Source organism: Letharia columbiana, assembly GCF_014066305.1.
Source record: "Letharia columbiana isolate WasteWater2 chromosome Unknown Sc0000000_s0, whole genome shotgun sequence".
Classification (NCBI taxonomy): domain Eukaryota; kingdom Fungi; phylum Ascomycota; class Lecanoromycetes; order Lecanorales; family Parmeliaceae; genus Letharia; species Letharia columbiana.
In genome coordinates this window covers 1331171-1343270 of record NW_023501036.1, presented here as the reverse complement: position 1 = coordinate 1343270, position 12100 = coordinate 1331171, and the positions used below count along the sequence as shown (strand labels likewise).

Genomic DNA, 12100 nt, shown 5'->3' with positions numbered 1-12100 from the left:
ATATTCGAGGGTGGATGTAATTTATTGACCACAAGCAAGCCATCTGAAACGAGTATTGACCGGCTTCCTCGAGCGCCACCCAAAGCCGCTGTTGTTGAGATAGACACAAGCCGTCGAGCTAGGTTGTATGTGGATTTCGAAGTAGGCTTCGGAAAGGCCCGACAAAGATGTGTTGTGAGGTGAGCTGTAGGACGGATCAACGCAGTATCCATACTGCTTGTGTGTACGTTAGAGCTGCTGAATGGCTGGGGATCTGAGTCACCAGGAGACGCAGCTCAATCGATGCTTTCGGAGAAAACCAGAATTAGGAGATACCCGAGTTGATAAGCATTCAAGCCACATCTCACATCTTTCTCCTCTTGACGTGACTCGTACTCTCGTCCTCTCTAATGTCGGCAATTGTATCGTCGACCCGGAGAGCTGCCATGGAGAGAACTTCCTTCTCTCCTAGACGAACTTCGATAGCCATTCTCCGCCGTCCTTGCACAGTCAGGTCGTGTAACAGAGCGATATCTTCAGCCAGTGTCGTTTTGTAGGCTTTCTGTCTGTCAGATATGATTTCTTTGAGAACCAAACGCAACGTCTTCAGCAGGTGTAGTGGTGGCTGCTTTGGCGTCCGTGTCCTAGCAATTGCTTGCTTAGCAGCATCCGTATCAAGCAACAACGCGGTGATAGTAAGTATGAGCGATTGATCAAATTCAAGCGATCCCTTCTCTGGTGGACGACTAAGGTCATAGCCGTCTTGCAATACTTGCCACGTTGCTGCAAGCTCGAGCTACTTCGCATTAGTGGAAATTGACTACTTCCACAATCCCAAAGAGGATTACCCTGGCATCTCGCTCTCTGTTATCAAGTTGATTATATTTGCTAGCAGCGAACACAAGCGTCTCAACATCCACTTCAACGACATCCCATTTCTTGTAATTGTCAGTAACGTAGCCGTAGCGCCGCTTCATGTTCTCGGAGTCAGCATGCCGTTATGAAAATGGACTCGGAGGTAGAAGACGAGCTCTTTGGGTAAAACATTCTCGAGATATGCTTCACAATTCAGGATCGGGTACTATATAGAGAGTAATTGGCCCGAACCGTCGACTTACAAGTAAATCTGACCTAGGCAATTGGCCAAAATCATTGAAGATCTGTTGGTCTTTGAGAATGGGTTTAATCGCGACCATTGTCATGCCATCTCCTTGTTGGATCAAGTGAGCCTGATTCTGTCAGACCTGCCGTAATACTTCATGACATAGAGACACACATTGTTCATGTCACCCTCTTCATGTTTTCGGAGTCAGTGCTGCTTCTTTGTTGGGAATCATACACAAAAAAAGGTCAATGAGTACGATGCTGGTACAGATCAGGGAGAAGTCGCTCCGAACGATAGACGTACCGGCGTTGAACAGGTCGGCCAAGGGGACCAGTCCCTTGTTCATCTCGTAGGCTGATTGAGAGAAGCCATCATCTTCTTCTTCCTCGTCTTCTTCTTCAGAAGTAGATGTCTCTTTTTCTACATCGAAAGCATAAGCCATAATCAAGGTGGCCATTCTGTGAGCAAGGTTGAGTAGAACGGTGGATGCGTTGGAACCAACAAAGTCATGGGCATGCCGACCAAAAACCTCAGGCTGCTGTTGCACGACTGGCAATAGAAACTTTTGGAAAGACTCGTCAGCGTCATCTTTTTTTATCTTATTCAGCACAGCACTGCCCTCCAGCTCCGCTAACTCGGATAAAGACCAGTATATCAAGGTGTCGAAATTTGTGGGCAACAATTGAAGGTAGTTCCACCACTTTGATTCTTTACCCAAGCCATCTTCATATATCATAACGAGGACTAGTGAATTCCATGGATCGAGACGCTCGAGTAGGTGTGGCTTGACTTTCTGAAGGCTCGAGTTTTGGACGGTAAGAACATCAGACTGGGCGATTCTGAAGAGCTCCTCATCTTCTTCTATGTCTTCCACAGCAACTACTGGACTTTCAGCAAGTATGGAGACCAAAGATTCTGGGCTGAGTCTATTACCTATTCCTCTGCCAGCATTGTGGTCCCTCAGATCGATTATCTCCAGCTTGCGGCTAATTGTCGTGCCTGGGCGCTCTCGCAGCCATTTGAGAAAGTCAGCGGTTTTTGGGTGGAAAGTGTCATCGCTCGCATAGGTAGCCATGCTGCCATCTCACAAGAAGGACATATGGTGCGTCGTGGGAAGTAGGAGAAGCGTGTGAATGGGTTTGGACAGAGGGTGGACGTTTTATTACGGAGAAGTGTGGGAATTGTATCGGGCATGCACTTTTCTAGACGCGGATCGACCCCGCCCTAAGGGCGCCAAGGAGAGAACCGAGGAGCCTAAGGTATGCCAAGCAACCTAGCACCTCTGCCTGGCTCGATTTACTTGTAAAATACCTGCGCCAAGTCCAACCACTTGGGGCTCGAAGGCTGCCTCTTTCTTACCTCAACTACTCACCTTCCATTATGATAGCCCTAGGTCTTGAAGGCTCTGCTAACAAACTTGGTGTTGGTCTCATCTCCCATCCTGCCAAAGGTGGTGCTGCGCACATACTCTCCAATATCCGCCACACTTTCATCTCCCCACCCGGCGAAGGCTTTCTTCCAAAGGATACCGCAAAACACCATCGGTCATGGATAATTAGACTTGTAAAACAGGCCATGAAAGAGGCTGGACTTCGAGTGGAGGATATCGACTGTATATGTTACACCAAGGGGCCAGGCATGGGAGCCCCGCTGCAGAGCGTCGCTGTCGCCGCGAGAATGTTGGGTCTGCTATGGGCAAAGAAACTGGTGGGCGTCAATCACTGTGTTGGGCGTACGTCGGTTTCCAGCTATCGGTCATGAGGCAGCGCTAAGGGGTTTTATCAAGATATTGAAATGGGTCGCGAAATCACGGGGGCCCAAAACCCGGTCGTTCTATACGTTTCAGGAGGAAACACGCAAGTCATAGCTTATGCTTCGCAAAGATATCGCATTTTTGGAGAGGCACTCGACATCGCCGTAGGTAATTGCCTTGATCGGTTTGCGCGGACGTTGCGTATATCGAATGATCCAGCACCGGGCTATAACATCGAGCAGATGGCGAAGCATGGGAGGCATCTGGTGGACTTGCCGTATGCGGTCAAAGGAATGGACTGCAGCTTCTCGGGAATTTTAGCAAGCATTGACATTCTGGCAGAGAAATTGGAGGCACATCGTGGGGAATGGAAGGATGAGTTAACAAACGAAGTGATCACGAGAGAAGATCTATGTTTTAGCCTGCAAGAAACGGTCTACGCTATGCTGGTGGAGATTACCGAGAGGGCTATGGCGCATGTGGGCTCAAGCCAGGTGTTGGTTGTGGGCGGAGTGGGCAGTAACGAGCGGCTGCAGGAGATGATGGGAATGATGGCTAGGGATAGACGAGGAACTGTCTTCGCGACCGACGAGAGGTTTTGTATCGACAACGGGATCATGATTGCTCACGCGGGATTACTTGCATATGAGAAGGGGTCGATCACGGCTTTAGAGGACAGTACGTGTACACAAAGATTTAGGACAGACGAGGTATTCGTCAAATGGAGAGAATGACTAAATAGGAAGCTGCATCCGGTGGTTATGAGACCCAAAGGCCATCCTCGACATAAGCCATGGTATCAATTTCATGTTTCCATATCTTGCCGCACGACGAATGTAAGACTTTGTTTTCCAAGCCTTTGAGGGACTATCCGACGCTGGAAGTGTGACGACTCCTTTTGCAATCTGGGAGGACCGGACAGGCATAATTGTACCTCGTTCTTACAGGAATCCTGTGTCGCTAAGGATGCCGGGCAAGCCCCGTGAATTATATCGGTCGGATTATCATCAGAGTATGGTGAAGCCTACTCTTCAGTGGGCTTGTATACGATCGTTGTCACATACTATTCAGACGTGAGCTAGTCCTTCCAATTTTACATTGCATTGCAACATGTCTTACCTTCCGCTTATAGCGAGTAGTAATGCTTGTAGCAAGTACGTCGTGCTTGATACTGCTCGTAGCTAGATGATTCAAGACGGTGTGATTTGGCATATTCAAGACGCTACTGTCATCCTTCATGGGAGTTGTGCCATTGAGGATTGATTTACCGAGAAACAGTGGTAACCCTGGAGGCGCAGAGAAATCGGAGACACCTCGTGCAGCTCGCTGATAGCGTCTGGATTGCTCCGATAGGTCGATATCATGAAGGTACTTGGGTACAACCTTCCCCCAGAAGACTGGCTCCACCTTTTGCTCCTCCTCGACAAGCTGAGTCTTACCAACAGAATCCGGTGCATGGTCTTTTGCTTCTGTGCCTTCATGGAGCACTTGAGGAAGCACTTGAGGCGGATGAAACCCTTGTGGGACCCTTCCCTCGTCCGGAGATCCCTTGGGTATGTCATCGGCACTCACCTCCAGATAATTGACAAGGATATTGGTGTAATCCACAGCTGTAGGCAGTTCATTGGAAAGCTGCATCTCCCCGTCGACGATGAATTTAACATGATGGGTTCCTGGTGGGAGTTGGAGAACTGTCGCGTGGTGTCCCGTTGTAGAACTATTGAGGAGCATGAGGTCAGCATGCCTCTTGATTATTCGAAGTCGCATAAGAGAACCAGCTAATCCTCGCAGGCTTCGCAGGAGCCACAAAGCTGTGGAAATCTGGTACGGACGGTGGAGCATACTGTATAGAGAGATACATGAAGCCACATCATCCGCAACATCGATGTGCAGACACACAAAGGAAGGGGCTGCTCACTCCCTGCTCATGCGAAACTTTCTATTCCAACCGGCAAACGTTCCGGTGACATAGATCCTATCACCACCTTGCGTCCATTGCAGCCGAGTTGGTACAAGCCCCTGAGGCGGCGCTTCATACGGATATGGCTGAAGCTCATTGCCTAATTCTTCTTCTTCGAGTGTTGTGCTGCTTATGACAGAGGATTGACGGGGTATAGCGCCGTCGAAGTCTTCCTCGTGTAAAGAAGAAGAAAATTCCTGAGGTGCGATCGTTGGAGAATATGGAGCGTGGAACTCTTCCTCGATGGGAAGGGGCATCCGAGGGGGGAAATTGAGGTTTGAGTGAGGTACGAAATTGGGATCTCTGGGAGGGCCAGAGGATTCGAACTGTGAGTCTGGTCCTCTTTGTCGTCTTGGATCAGAGCCGCGAGGGACCTTGACGGGCGTTGATTTCCCCGTTGTCCTGGACTTTTCCTTCTTATTTTCATCCTGAGGTGCTTGCTTCGATTGATCGTTGCCCATTGAGTCTTGATATTGGGGTCGTTGCGATGGAGAGGGGCTGGCAGAGTGTTTTTCGAGGTGTGGTGGTCTTGTTGCATTGTTGTGTAACGTCGGAGCCCTATGCTCCTTCTCCTTCCGTGTATTTACGGTGGAGGAATTTGAGCTCGACGAATGATTTGCTACGGGTGAGGTAGGACTTTTTTCTTTGGAGCTCTGATTGCCCATTTTGTGATGTGTTGACGGAATCTAGTCGAGCAGTAAACATTGTTTGTCTTGCATTATAGTACGAAGAAAGCATATAGTATTAAGATGGATTGGTCAAAAAGTGTTGAGAATTGCCTTAGGTACGAGTACAGCTTCAAATGCTCTGAATGGTTTAGTCAGATCACTAGTCGCTGCGGGTGGCATCTCCGCACTCCTCCACCTCCAAAGTTGTCCAAAGCATGGCACCTCCCAACCAGTGATTCATTATGATCCTTCGGAAGCGACCATGAAAACTTCAACCTCGCAATGGACTACCTGTTCGCTGCTTGGACTGTCATCTACTTCATTGCATACCCGATCTTTTACATCCTCAAGTTTATCCTCTTCCTCTCGGCCATAATCACCGCGCCCCTGCTCCACCTTGGCCATTACTGTCTCTACGCCTGTTGGTACGTGTTACGCGGTCTTGGTAAATTCGAGGCAAGTCAAGTGAAGCGTGATATGGTTGACACTTGTCTCATGGGTCACTAACGGCATCACTGCAGACTCTCTACATCTTCTTCGGAATCGCAATGCTTGTCGGTCTTGTCACGGGCACGAGCCTTCACTATGTCTCGGGCTTCATCACATCCATACTGGACCTCGATTCCTTGCCTGAAGAGCAAAGAGGGCGGACCTTGGCTTCTTATCGCGCAGAGAAGCAAGAGAGACGTGATGCGAAGGATCCAATTATGGAGCTTAGGCAAAAGGATGAAAGTCTTCAAGGGAATGACCTGAGGTTGAGGGAGGACTATATGAACTGGAGTTTATCAAAACAGGGCCGCGGACGGGGCGGGCCTAGGTTTAATACCATTCTTGAAGAGGAGGATACCTCAGATGGCTTCTGATTCCGAAGCGTCAATTCTTAGCTTCTCGAAGCTCCGTACTCCAAAGACCCGTAGCCAAGCCATATCCAACGCAAAGTCTTCTCGCCATTTGAACTCTTCAGTTTTCATTTTTCACAACGCCGTGTTGTGCAGACTCAAGAAAACTCCGCCTTCATGGTATCATAGGTAACGCCAGTCAATCAATCAGTCAGCAGAAGAACAACCACGACATCCACAGCTCACACATTCGATGGTTTGGTCCTCTTTTAGCTGTGCCTGTGGTACTCGACAGATGCAGGTTGCGTTGAAGTTCGTCTCTTTTGTCTGTATGCATCGTAGGCAGCATAACTGTAATTCTTTCCCCGTCAGTGTTGTACCAAGAAGCCACCCTGAAAATACGTACCTTTTCATATCCTTGCTTCTTCCATTTGGCAATTAGAATCCCGTCTGCATAACCATTCTTGATTAGCCACTCGTAGAGCAGCTTGGATATAGCTTCTTTGTCATAGTATAGATCGTAGATATATCTCGAGCCTGTACTCAGAGAGTCGGTAAGTCACAATATCACCTACCGATGCAGATGACATACGCTGATGACTGATCTGAAATATAGGCCATAAGACCTCGTGTCGCTTCTTGCCCTCATGTGAAGCATTTTCGGCGTCTTTCATCTTATTGGCAAATTCAAGCAGGGTATCTTCGATGTCGTCGAAGCCATCTGGTGGTGGCTTGCGGTTTCGCGCTGAGCGGACGGGAGGCATCTTTGATGTCTCGTGTCCGGATGAAGGAAGCTGCGACAGCTGCTAGAAAGTTTCGACTTTTGCAATCGGGTTGAGAGTGACTTTGGTAGCTGCAATTCTCGGTGTTATTTTAACGTATCTAGAATTAACGAGGTACGGTAAGGTACTCGTAGCCCCCGCAGCTACGAGGCTTAGCTCCCGGCCCCCACTCATGGGAGGCAGCAGGTCGGCCTCACTTTTGCTGCTACCCTCCAACACAACGACACAATGGTGATCAATCCCACCTACCTTGCCCAGAAAACGTGCTCGTGTATGATATTAATTTGTCCCGGCGCAAGCAGGGAAAAGAATTGAAGCTAACCATACACAGCGACGAGTTGGAAAGATGCGCAGCGGAGGGTAATCCATGCCTACCGGCAATGGCTGAGATCAGTCAGTCACGATAGATACCCGCCACTTGACTCTCCAAAGGCTGACCTTGGGCTGCGCATCAGGCTCCTGAAATCCAGCAAATGTACTCACTCAATCTGCCCGTGTCCCAGCTACGAACGAAAATACGGCAAGAGTTTGAAAGACACCGATACGTCAACAAGCTGCCGGTGGTAGACATGCTACTGTTTCAAAGCCACTCGGAATTTCAGGTATGCCGCACTGCGGATAGACAAAAAGAGAGCTCATGCTGGGAGGCTGGAGAATGGGGCGAAATCGACGAGGCCCTCGAACAAGAGCATATCCACTGGGCGGATGCTAACGCAGAACACGGCAGGAAACATTGAACTACTGGAAGCAAATACCACACGTCATGAAGTATTTTCGGGAAACAGAAAATCCGACAGCAAGATTACCTGCAGGTTTTATGCAAGGCTTTCTGGAGGTAGGCACTGCGGTTCCAACAGTGAAGTTCAAGATGGCTAATCGCCATCTCTACAGGGTCGCAACTGAGATATCTGCTATCGAAATGCATCCTGCTTTGTGTAGTACATAATGCGGTCTAAGTCTTCGGGAACCCATACGGCTCAGGACGCCTGATGTCCACAGCTTCGCCTATCTAGATTCTTCAAGATTTCTCTGTAGTATTGAACTCGTCTCTAGCAACCGTGAACTTGTCAATTACGACATCGCACAAACCCATAAGATCATCGAACCCTTTCTCCAATGCATCGTAGACGGTCGTGCCATCTGGAAGAAGACGTTAGGGAGGATTTGATGTCTACCTGGTTTGCTATGTACCTACCATACGTCTGTATCCTCAGATTCATTTTAGCCTCGGATGGATGCGGTATCGAGTAACCACACAGCTCAACTTCAGGACTACCATTCAATTCTAGTGCCAAGACTAAAAAATGTGGGACTGGAAGGAACCCTACTTCTTCATAATTATGTACCTCAAAGCATTCCCTAGAGTATGGTCCTCTGCCTCCAATTCAAAGGACGCCGCTGTGTCACTTGCACCAGGGAGCTGCGTGGAAAGATTAGGCGATTGCTTTGGGTAATTGGTTCAGCTCGTTTGTTACCACTCTTATCCGCTGATCGATGAGGCTTATGAATGTTTCGTCAGGGTTTGTCGCGGCGTTTTCTCCGCTTTCTGCAGCAGCGTTGTGCATAGATTGATCTTCGGAAGCGAGAACTGAAGGCATTTTGTGGATGTGTCTCACAGTCAGCGTGTTTGTAAATACTATTGTGATTGTTGTTCTTGTTTTGTGTTAAGGGGGAAAGGTTTCAAGATCGTACTGCAGGATTATTTTTTCTCCGCCAAGCGGGAGGCCAAGAGAGAACACCGCCTCGGAAGTTTGATACTATTTTTTTAAAATTGTCGATTTGTTTTGCCATCTACCGTACATGCATTGCGGGTTCGCCAGGTTGGAAAACATCCTGTTCATAATTTCATAGCAGTGGCTCGATGGACTTCTCCCCAGAGGCCGACGGTTTTTTATACGGTCGCGCACCAAAATCACAGCAAGCGCGCGCGGCAACAGCCAGCACCTTTAAAGTATTTTACTGAGGCTGAGCCTCTGAGGTCATTGTGCAGTGAAAGCACCGAGTCGGCGAACCATAGGAGTAGCGCGCGATTTCGGGACGGGAGATCCTTCTATTGAGATTTGAGAAGCGGCATTATGGCTCAGAGTCACGGACATGGAAATGGGAGTGATGCGAGATACCTTGCCTTGTTTGACATTCGACAGTATGAGTAGTAGCAGTCTGTGACACATCCTTTGCTCTGTGATTGGATATTGACACATGCTTTACTCTCTACAGAATAAGTGTTTGGTGTATGTGACGGAGGTCCAAGGGGCTAGGGGCAAGGGTCTGTTAGACTCATTCAGGGGTGGGCAGGCCGTTTCATTAACAGATGGAGGTTTGAGGTTTCGCGGCGAGATACAGTAGCAGGCTAGCAGCTGCATATCGCATGATTTGATTGGACATATGCCATCCAGCAGGAAGAACGTTGTCGTCTTAACGTAACATTGATTCCCTCATGATAATAAGGTTGGCTGTTCGCTTCGGCGGAGTGAGCGACCGCCTGTCAATATTTATGGCACAAAGCTAGGCACGTCATTATTATTACTCTTTAGATCGCCTCTTATATCTCATGTTGAAAGAATGGCAAAGAGGCCAAGGACAATTTACCATGTGAAAGGATAGGTAAGGCAATATTAATGGAGACTTGGTGCTGTCAACTGTAATTGCCAAGAAGCAGGATGATAGGCAGCCAGCCCCACAGTCTACAAGTAAAGCGATTCTTGCTCGATTGATGCCTCTCTCCCTCAGCCGTCTCGGCGCTCAAGAAGGATGTTTGTCCCCATGAGGCGCACACTCATCCTTTTGGTCTCAGCTCATGGCGTACCTCAAAACCTTTGTAGGCAGCCAAAGTAATGTTTGAGAGAGGTCGCCACACCTCAGTCATCCTCCCTTAAAGATGTTAGTGCGAAACGTTCTATCCGTACCCGCCCCAGAATCCCAGATAATAAAGTAATAATTCCTACTCTGTACACCCCCTCCTTTTAAAACCAACACGACTGGACAACATCGATCCTTGACTGCAACCGAAACCCCTCGTACTCGTTGAATTCCCCCGTTTCAACATACGTTACGCACCACAAGGCCTGCAAACAAGACCTCACTCAACCTGTCGACCTTATTCCCTTTTCCACTCTGTACACTGAAGCACCTTGACGCTTTGCTCATCGTGCAAGCTACCCCTCCCGACCGAAAGCATCGCCTGCTGCTCTTGCCATCCTGCCGGCAGCTTCAGGCCAGCCAGGCATATCCTTCTCTGTGCATTCGCTTCCCATTTCCACAAGGGTTGCCCTGTTAAGCGATCTTTGAAGCGCGAGTCTCGTCTCTTGCGCTTCTTGCTCGTGTCTGAAATATCCTCGTAGCCATCTGCTGTCGCTGCGATATCATTCTCCTACAACCTTCGCCATGTCTACAGCTGTCGCATCTGTCGCAGCGCCGCTCGCTCCGCCTCCATCCGAACTGGGCTCGAGTCCTCAGTCAAGCTTCCCAACCCTCGCTCCCACACACACACCTGCTTCAGCCGAGCAAAGGTCTGCGTCAGCCACCTCCCGAACCACATCGCCCAACGCTCCTGTCGTGCTTAGTGAAGCTGCGGCAAAGCAGAAATATACCCCGGAAGGGAAACGTTCACCAAATTCGTAAGTTGTCTTTCTCGTCTTCTCTACAACTCTGCACCATGCTGCTGCTACCAACGTACCATCGTCCTTCTCACACCATGTACAGCGCAAGGCATGGGCCGCCCAAGATTATTGTGAAGAAGGAACCGCCTTCATCACCAGAGGTGCCTGCTACCTCCAGGCACAGGCCAAGGAAATTGGACTTGTCTTCAAGTACATCCCAAAGCCAGGCTGCCATGTCATCGAGGCCATCGGCGCCATTGACAGCGAGAGAGAGTGGAGGCCTGGCCATGGTTGATGTTGGACTAGCATGTCTGTCACCTGGCTTCCAGACCCAGGATCCTACTATGCAGCAACAATTGCAGAGAAGCATATCCGTTCGAGATCAACAAAGGCACATCATCGAATCACGATTACAGAAAACCGCGAAGCCTACTGATCCGGATGGGAGGAGCACTTCGGATAATCCGTTCGGTGGGGGCTTGAAGACACCCTCGACGTCAAAGAAGAGGCCACCCAATGGCTTGTCCATAGTCCCGCCATCCCATGAACAATTCGCCAATGAAAGAGTCATCCAATCGGCACCTCTCCATCAAAGCTTTACCGGCAGGCATCAGCATCCTATGACTCGACATATCGCGAACCAACCCTCCAATCTCTCCAACACTTCTCATATTCACCACGTACCCGCAACTCAAACGAACAATAGGCTACCGCCAATTTCGGATGTCTTCGCTGGCGATGGTCTTGGTATGCACAGGAGAGAAGGCCATTACCAATCCAACTCCAATTCCAATTCTTCTCATTCCAACCACCGCCCTGCCTTCCCCTCTCCTGGTCTCCCACCACCATCATCACACCCTCCTCCGTCTAGTCGAGCTCGAGATTACCGGTCAGCAGAAGAGGCAGTAGCCGAGATGGCTGGTGGCAGAGAAGATTTGCTTCCAAAGATAGTCCACTACAGTGGCCACCAGCCGCCCACGCCCCCTTCTCCTCCATCGAATCATGGTGCGACACCCGGCAAGCCTCCGATCAATCTTGTCAACGGCGAGTCCAGCCGGAGCGGCCATGGCCGGAGACGCGGCCGAGCAGAATACGAACGGGACATGGGCACACCTCCTCTCGGCAGTGGACCCGAGCCCCGGCGCGGGCCATTTGGACTCGGCATAGACAGTCCAGAAACGCAACGAAAGAAGAAGGATGAATTTTTGGGTTTGTGTGCCAGGGCCTGGGATTTGTTCCATTCTTGATCGCATTTTTCCACATCTGACATATATACTCGGCGTACAACGTGTGCGTTCCAGCTTATAGATTGAGGCTCTCCGAAGATGAGGGCGTGTCTCCTTCGTTTTCAGCAGTCGGAGTTCCGGCTGCCTTGGTCTTGGAGGTGCTGGGCGTTTGTAGCATCCTGGGGTTTG

At 49.6% G+C, this 12100-nt stretch overlaps 8 protein-coding genes across 8 annotated transcripts; 4 read left to right on the top strand and 4 right to left on the bottom strand.

Moving 5' to 3' along the window:
• Window positions 1-21: 21 nt before the first annotated feature.
• Window positions 22-2159, bottom strand: HO173_000323 (uncharacterized protein; the record flags this gene model as incomplete). Its single annotated transcript, XM_037302273.1, has 6 exons — window positions 22-184; window positions 348-775; window positions 828-950; window positions 1098-1208; window positions 1256-1272; window positions 1388-2159. The coding sequence occupies 6 exons, from the start codon at window positions 2157-2159 to the stop codon at window positions 22-24; spliced, it is 1614 nt and encodes a 537-aa protein (XP_037170852.1).
• A 305-nt stretch (window positions 2160-2464) lies between these two features.
• On the top strand, window positions 2465-3571 carry HO173_000322 (uncharacterized protein; the record flags this gene model as incomplete). The annotated part of the gene is made up of 2 exons (XM_037302272.1): window positions 2465-2816; window positions 2871-3571. The coding sequence occupies 2 exons, from the start codon at window positions 2465-2467 to the stop codon at window positions 3569-3571; spliced, it is 1053 nt and encodes a 350-aa protein (XP_037170851.1).
• A 290-nt stretch (window positions 3572-3861) lies between these two features.
• Window positions 3862-5462, bottom strand: HO173_000321 (uncharacterized protein; the record flags this gene model as incomplete). Its single annotated transcript, XM_037302271.1, has 3 exons — window positions 3862-3900; window positions 3957-4554; window positions 4756-5462. 3 exons carry the CDS (start codon window positions 5460-5462, stop codon window positions 3862-3864), a joined length of 1344 nt encoding a protein of 447 aa, XP_037170850.1.
• A 285-nt stretch (window positions 5463-5747) lies between these two features.
• HO173_000320 (uncharacterized protein) lies at window positions 5748-6328 on the top strand (the record flags this gene model as incomplete). Its single annotated transcript, XM_037302270.1, has 2 exons — window positions 5748-5921; window positions 5987-6328. 2 exons carry the CDS (start codon window positions 5748-5750, stop codon window positions 6326-6328), a joined length of 516 nt encoding a protein of 171 aa, XP_037170849.1.
• A 183-nt stretch (window positions 6329-6511) lies between these two features.
• HO173_000319 (uncharacterized protein) lies at window positions 6512-7068 on the bottom strand (the record flags this gene model as incomplete). Its single annotated transcript, XM_037302269.1, has 3 exons — window positions 6512-6655; window positions 6711-6841; window positions 6897-7068. 3 exons carry the CDS (start codon window positions 7066-7068, stop codon window positions 6512-6514), a joined length of 447 nt encoding a protein of 148 aa, XP_037170848.1.
• Window positions 7069-7314: 246 nt separating this feature from the next.
• On the top strand, window positions 7315-7989 carry HO173_000318 (uncharacterized protein; the record flags this gene model as incomplete). The annotated part of the gene is made up of 5 exons (XM_037302268.1): window positions 7315-7357; window positions 7418-7479; window positions 7542-7688; window positions 7814-7921; window positions 7978-7989. 5 exons carry the CDS (start codon window positions 7315-7317, stop codon window positions 7987-7989), a joined length of 372 nt encoding a protein of 123 aa, XP_037170847.1.
• Window positions 7990-8410: 421 nt separating this feature from the next.
• Window positions 8411-8684, bottom strand: HO173_000317 (uncharacterized protein; the record flags this gene model as incomplete). The annotated part of the gene is made up of 2 exons (XM_037302267.1): window positions 8411-8506; window positions 8562-8684. The coding sequence occupies 2 exons, from the start codon at window positions 8682-8684 to the stop codon at window positions 8411-8413; spliced, it is 219 nt and encodes a 72-aa protein (XP_037170846.1).
• A 1786-nt stretch (window positions 8685-10470) lies between these two features.
• On the top strand, window positions 10471-11932 carry HO173_000316 (uncharacterized protein; the record flags this gene model as incomplete). Its single annotated transcript, XM_037302266.1, has 2 exons — window positions 10471-10703; window positions 10789-11932. 2 exons carry the CDS (start codon window positions 10471-10473, stop codon window positions 11930-11932), a joined length of 1377 nt encoding a protein of 458 aa, XP_037170845.1.
• Window positions 11933-12100: the final 168 nt, after the last annotated feature.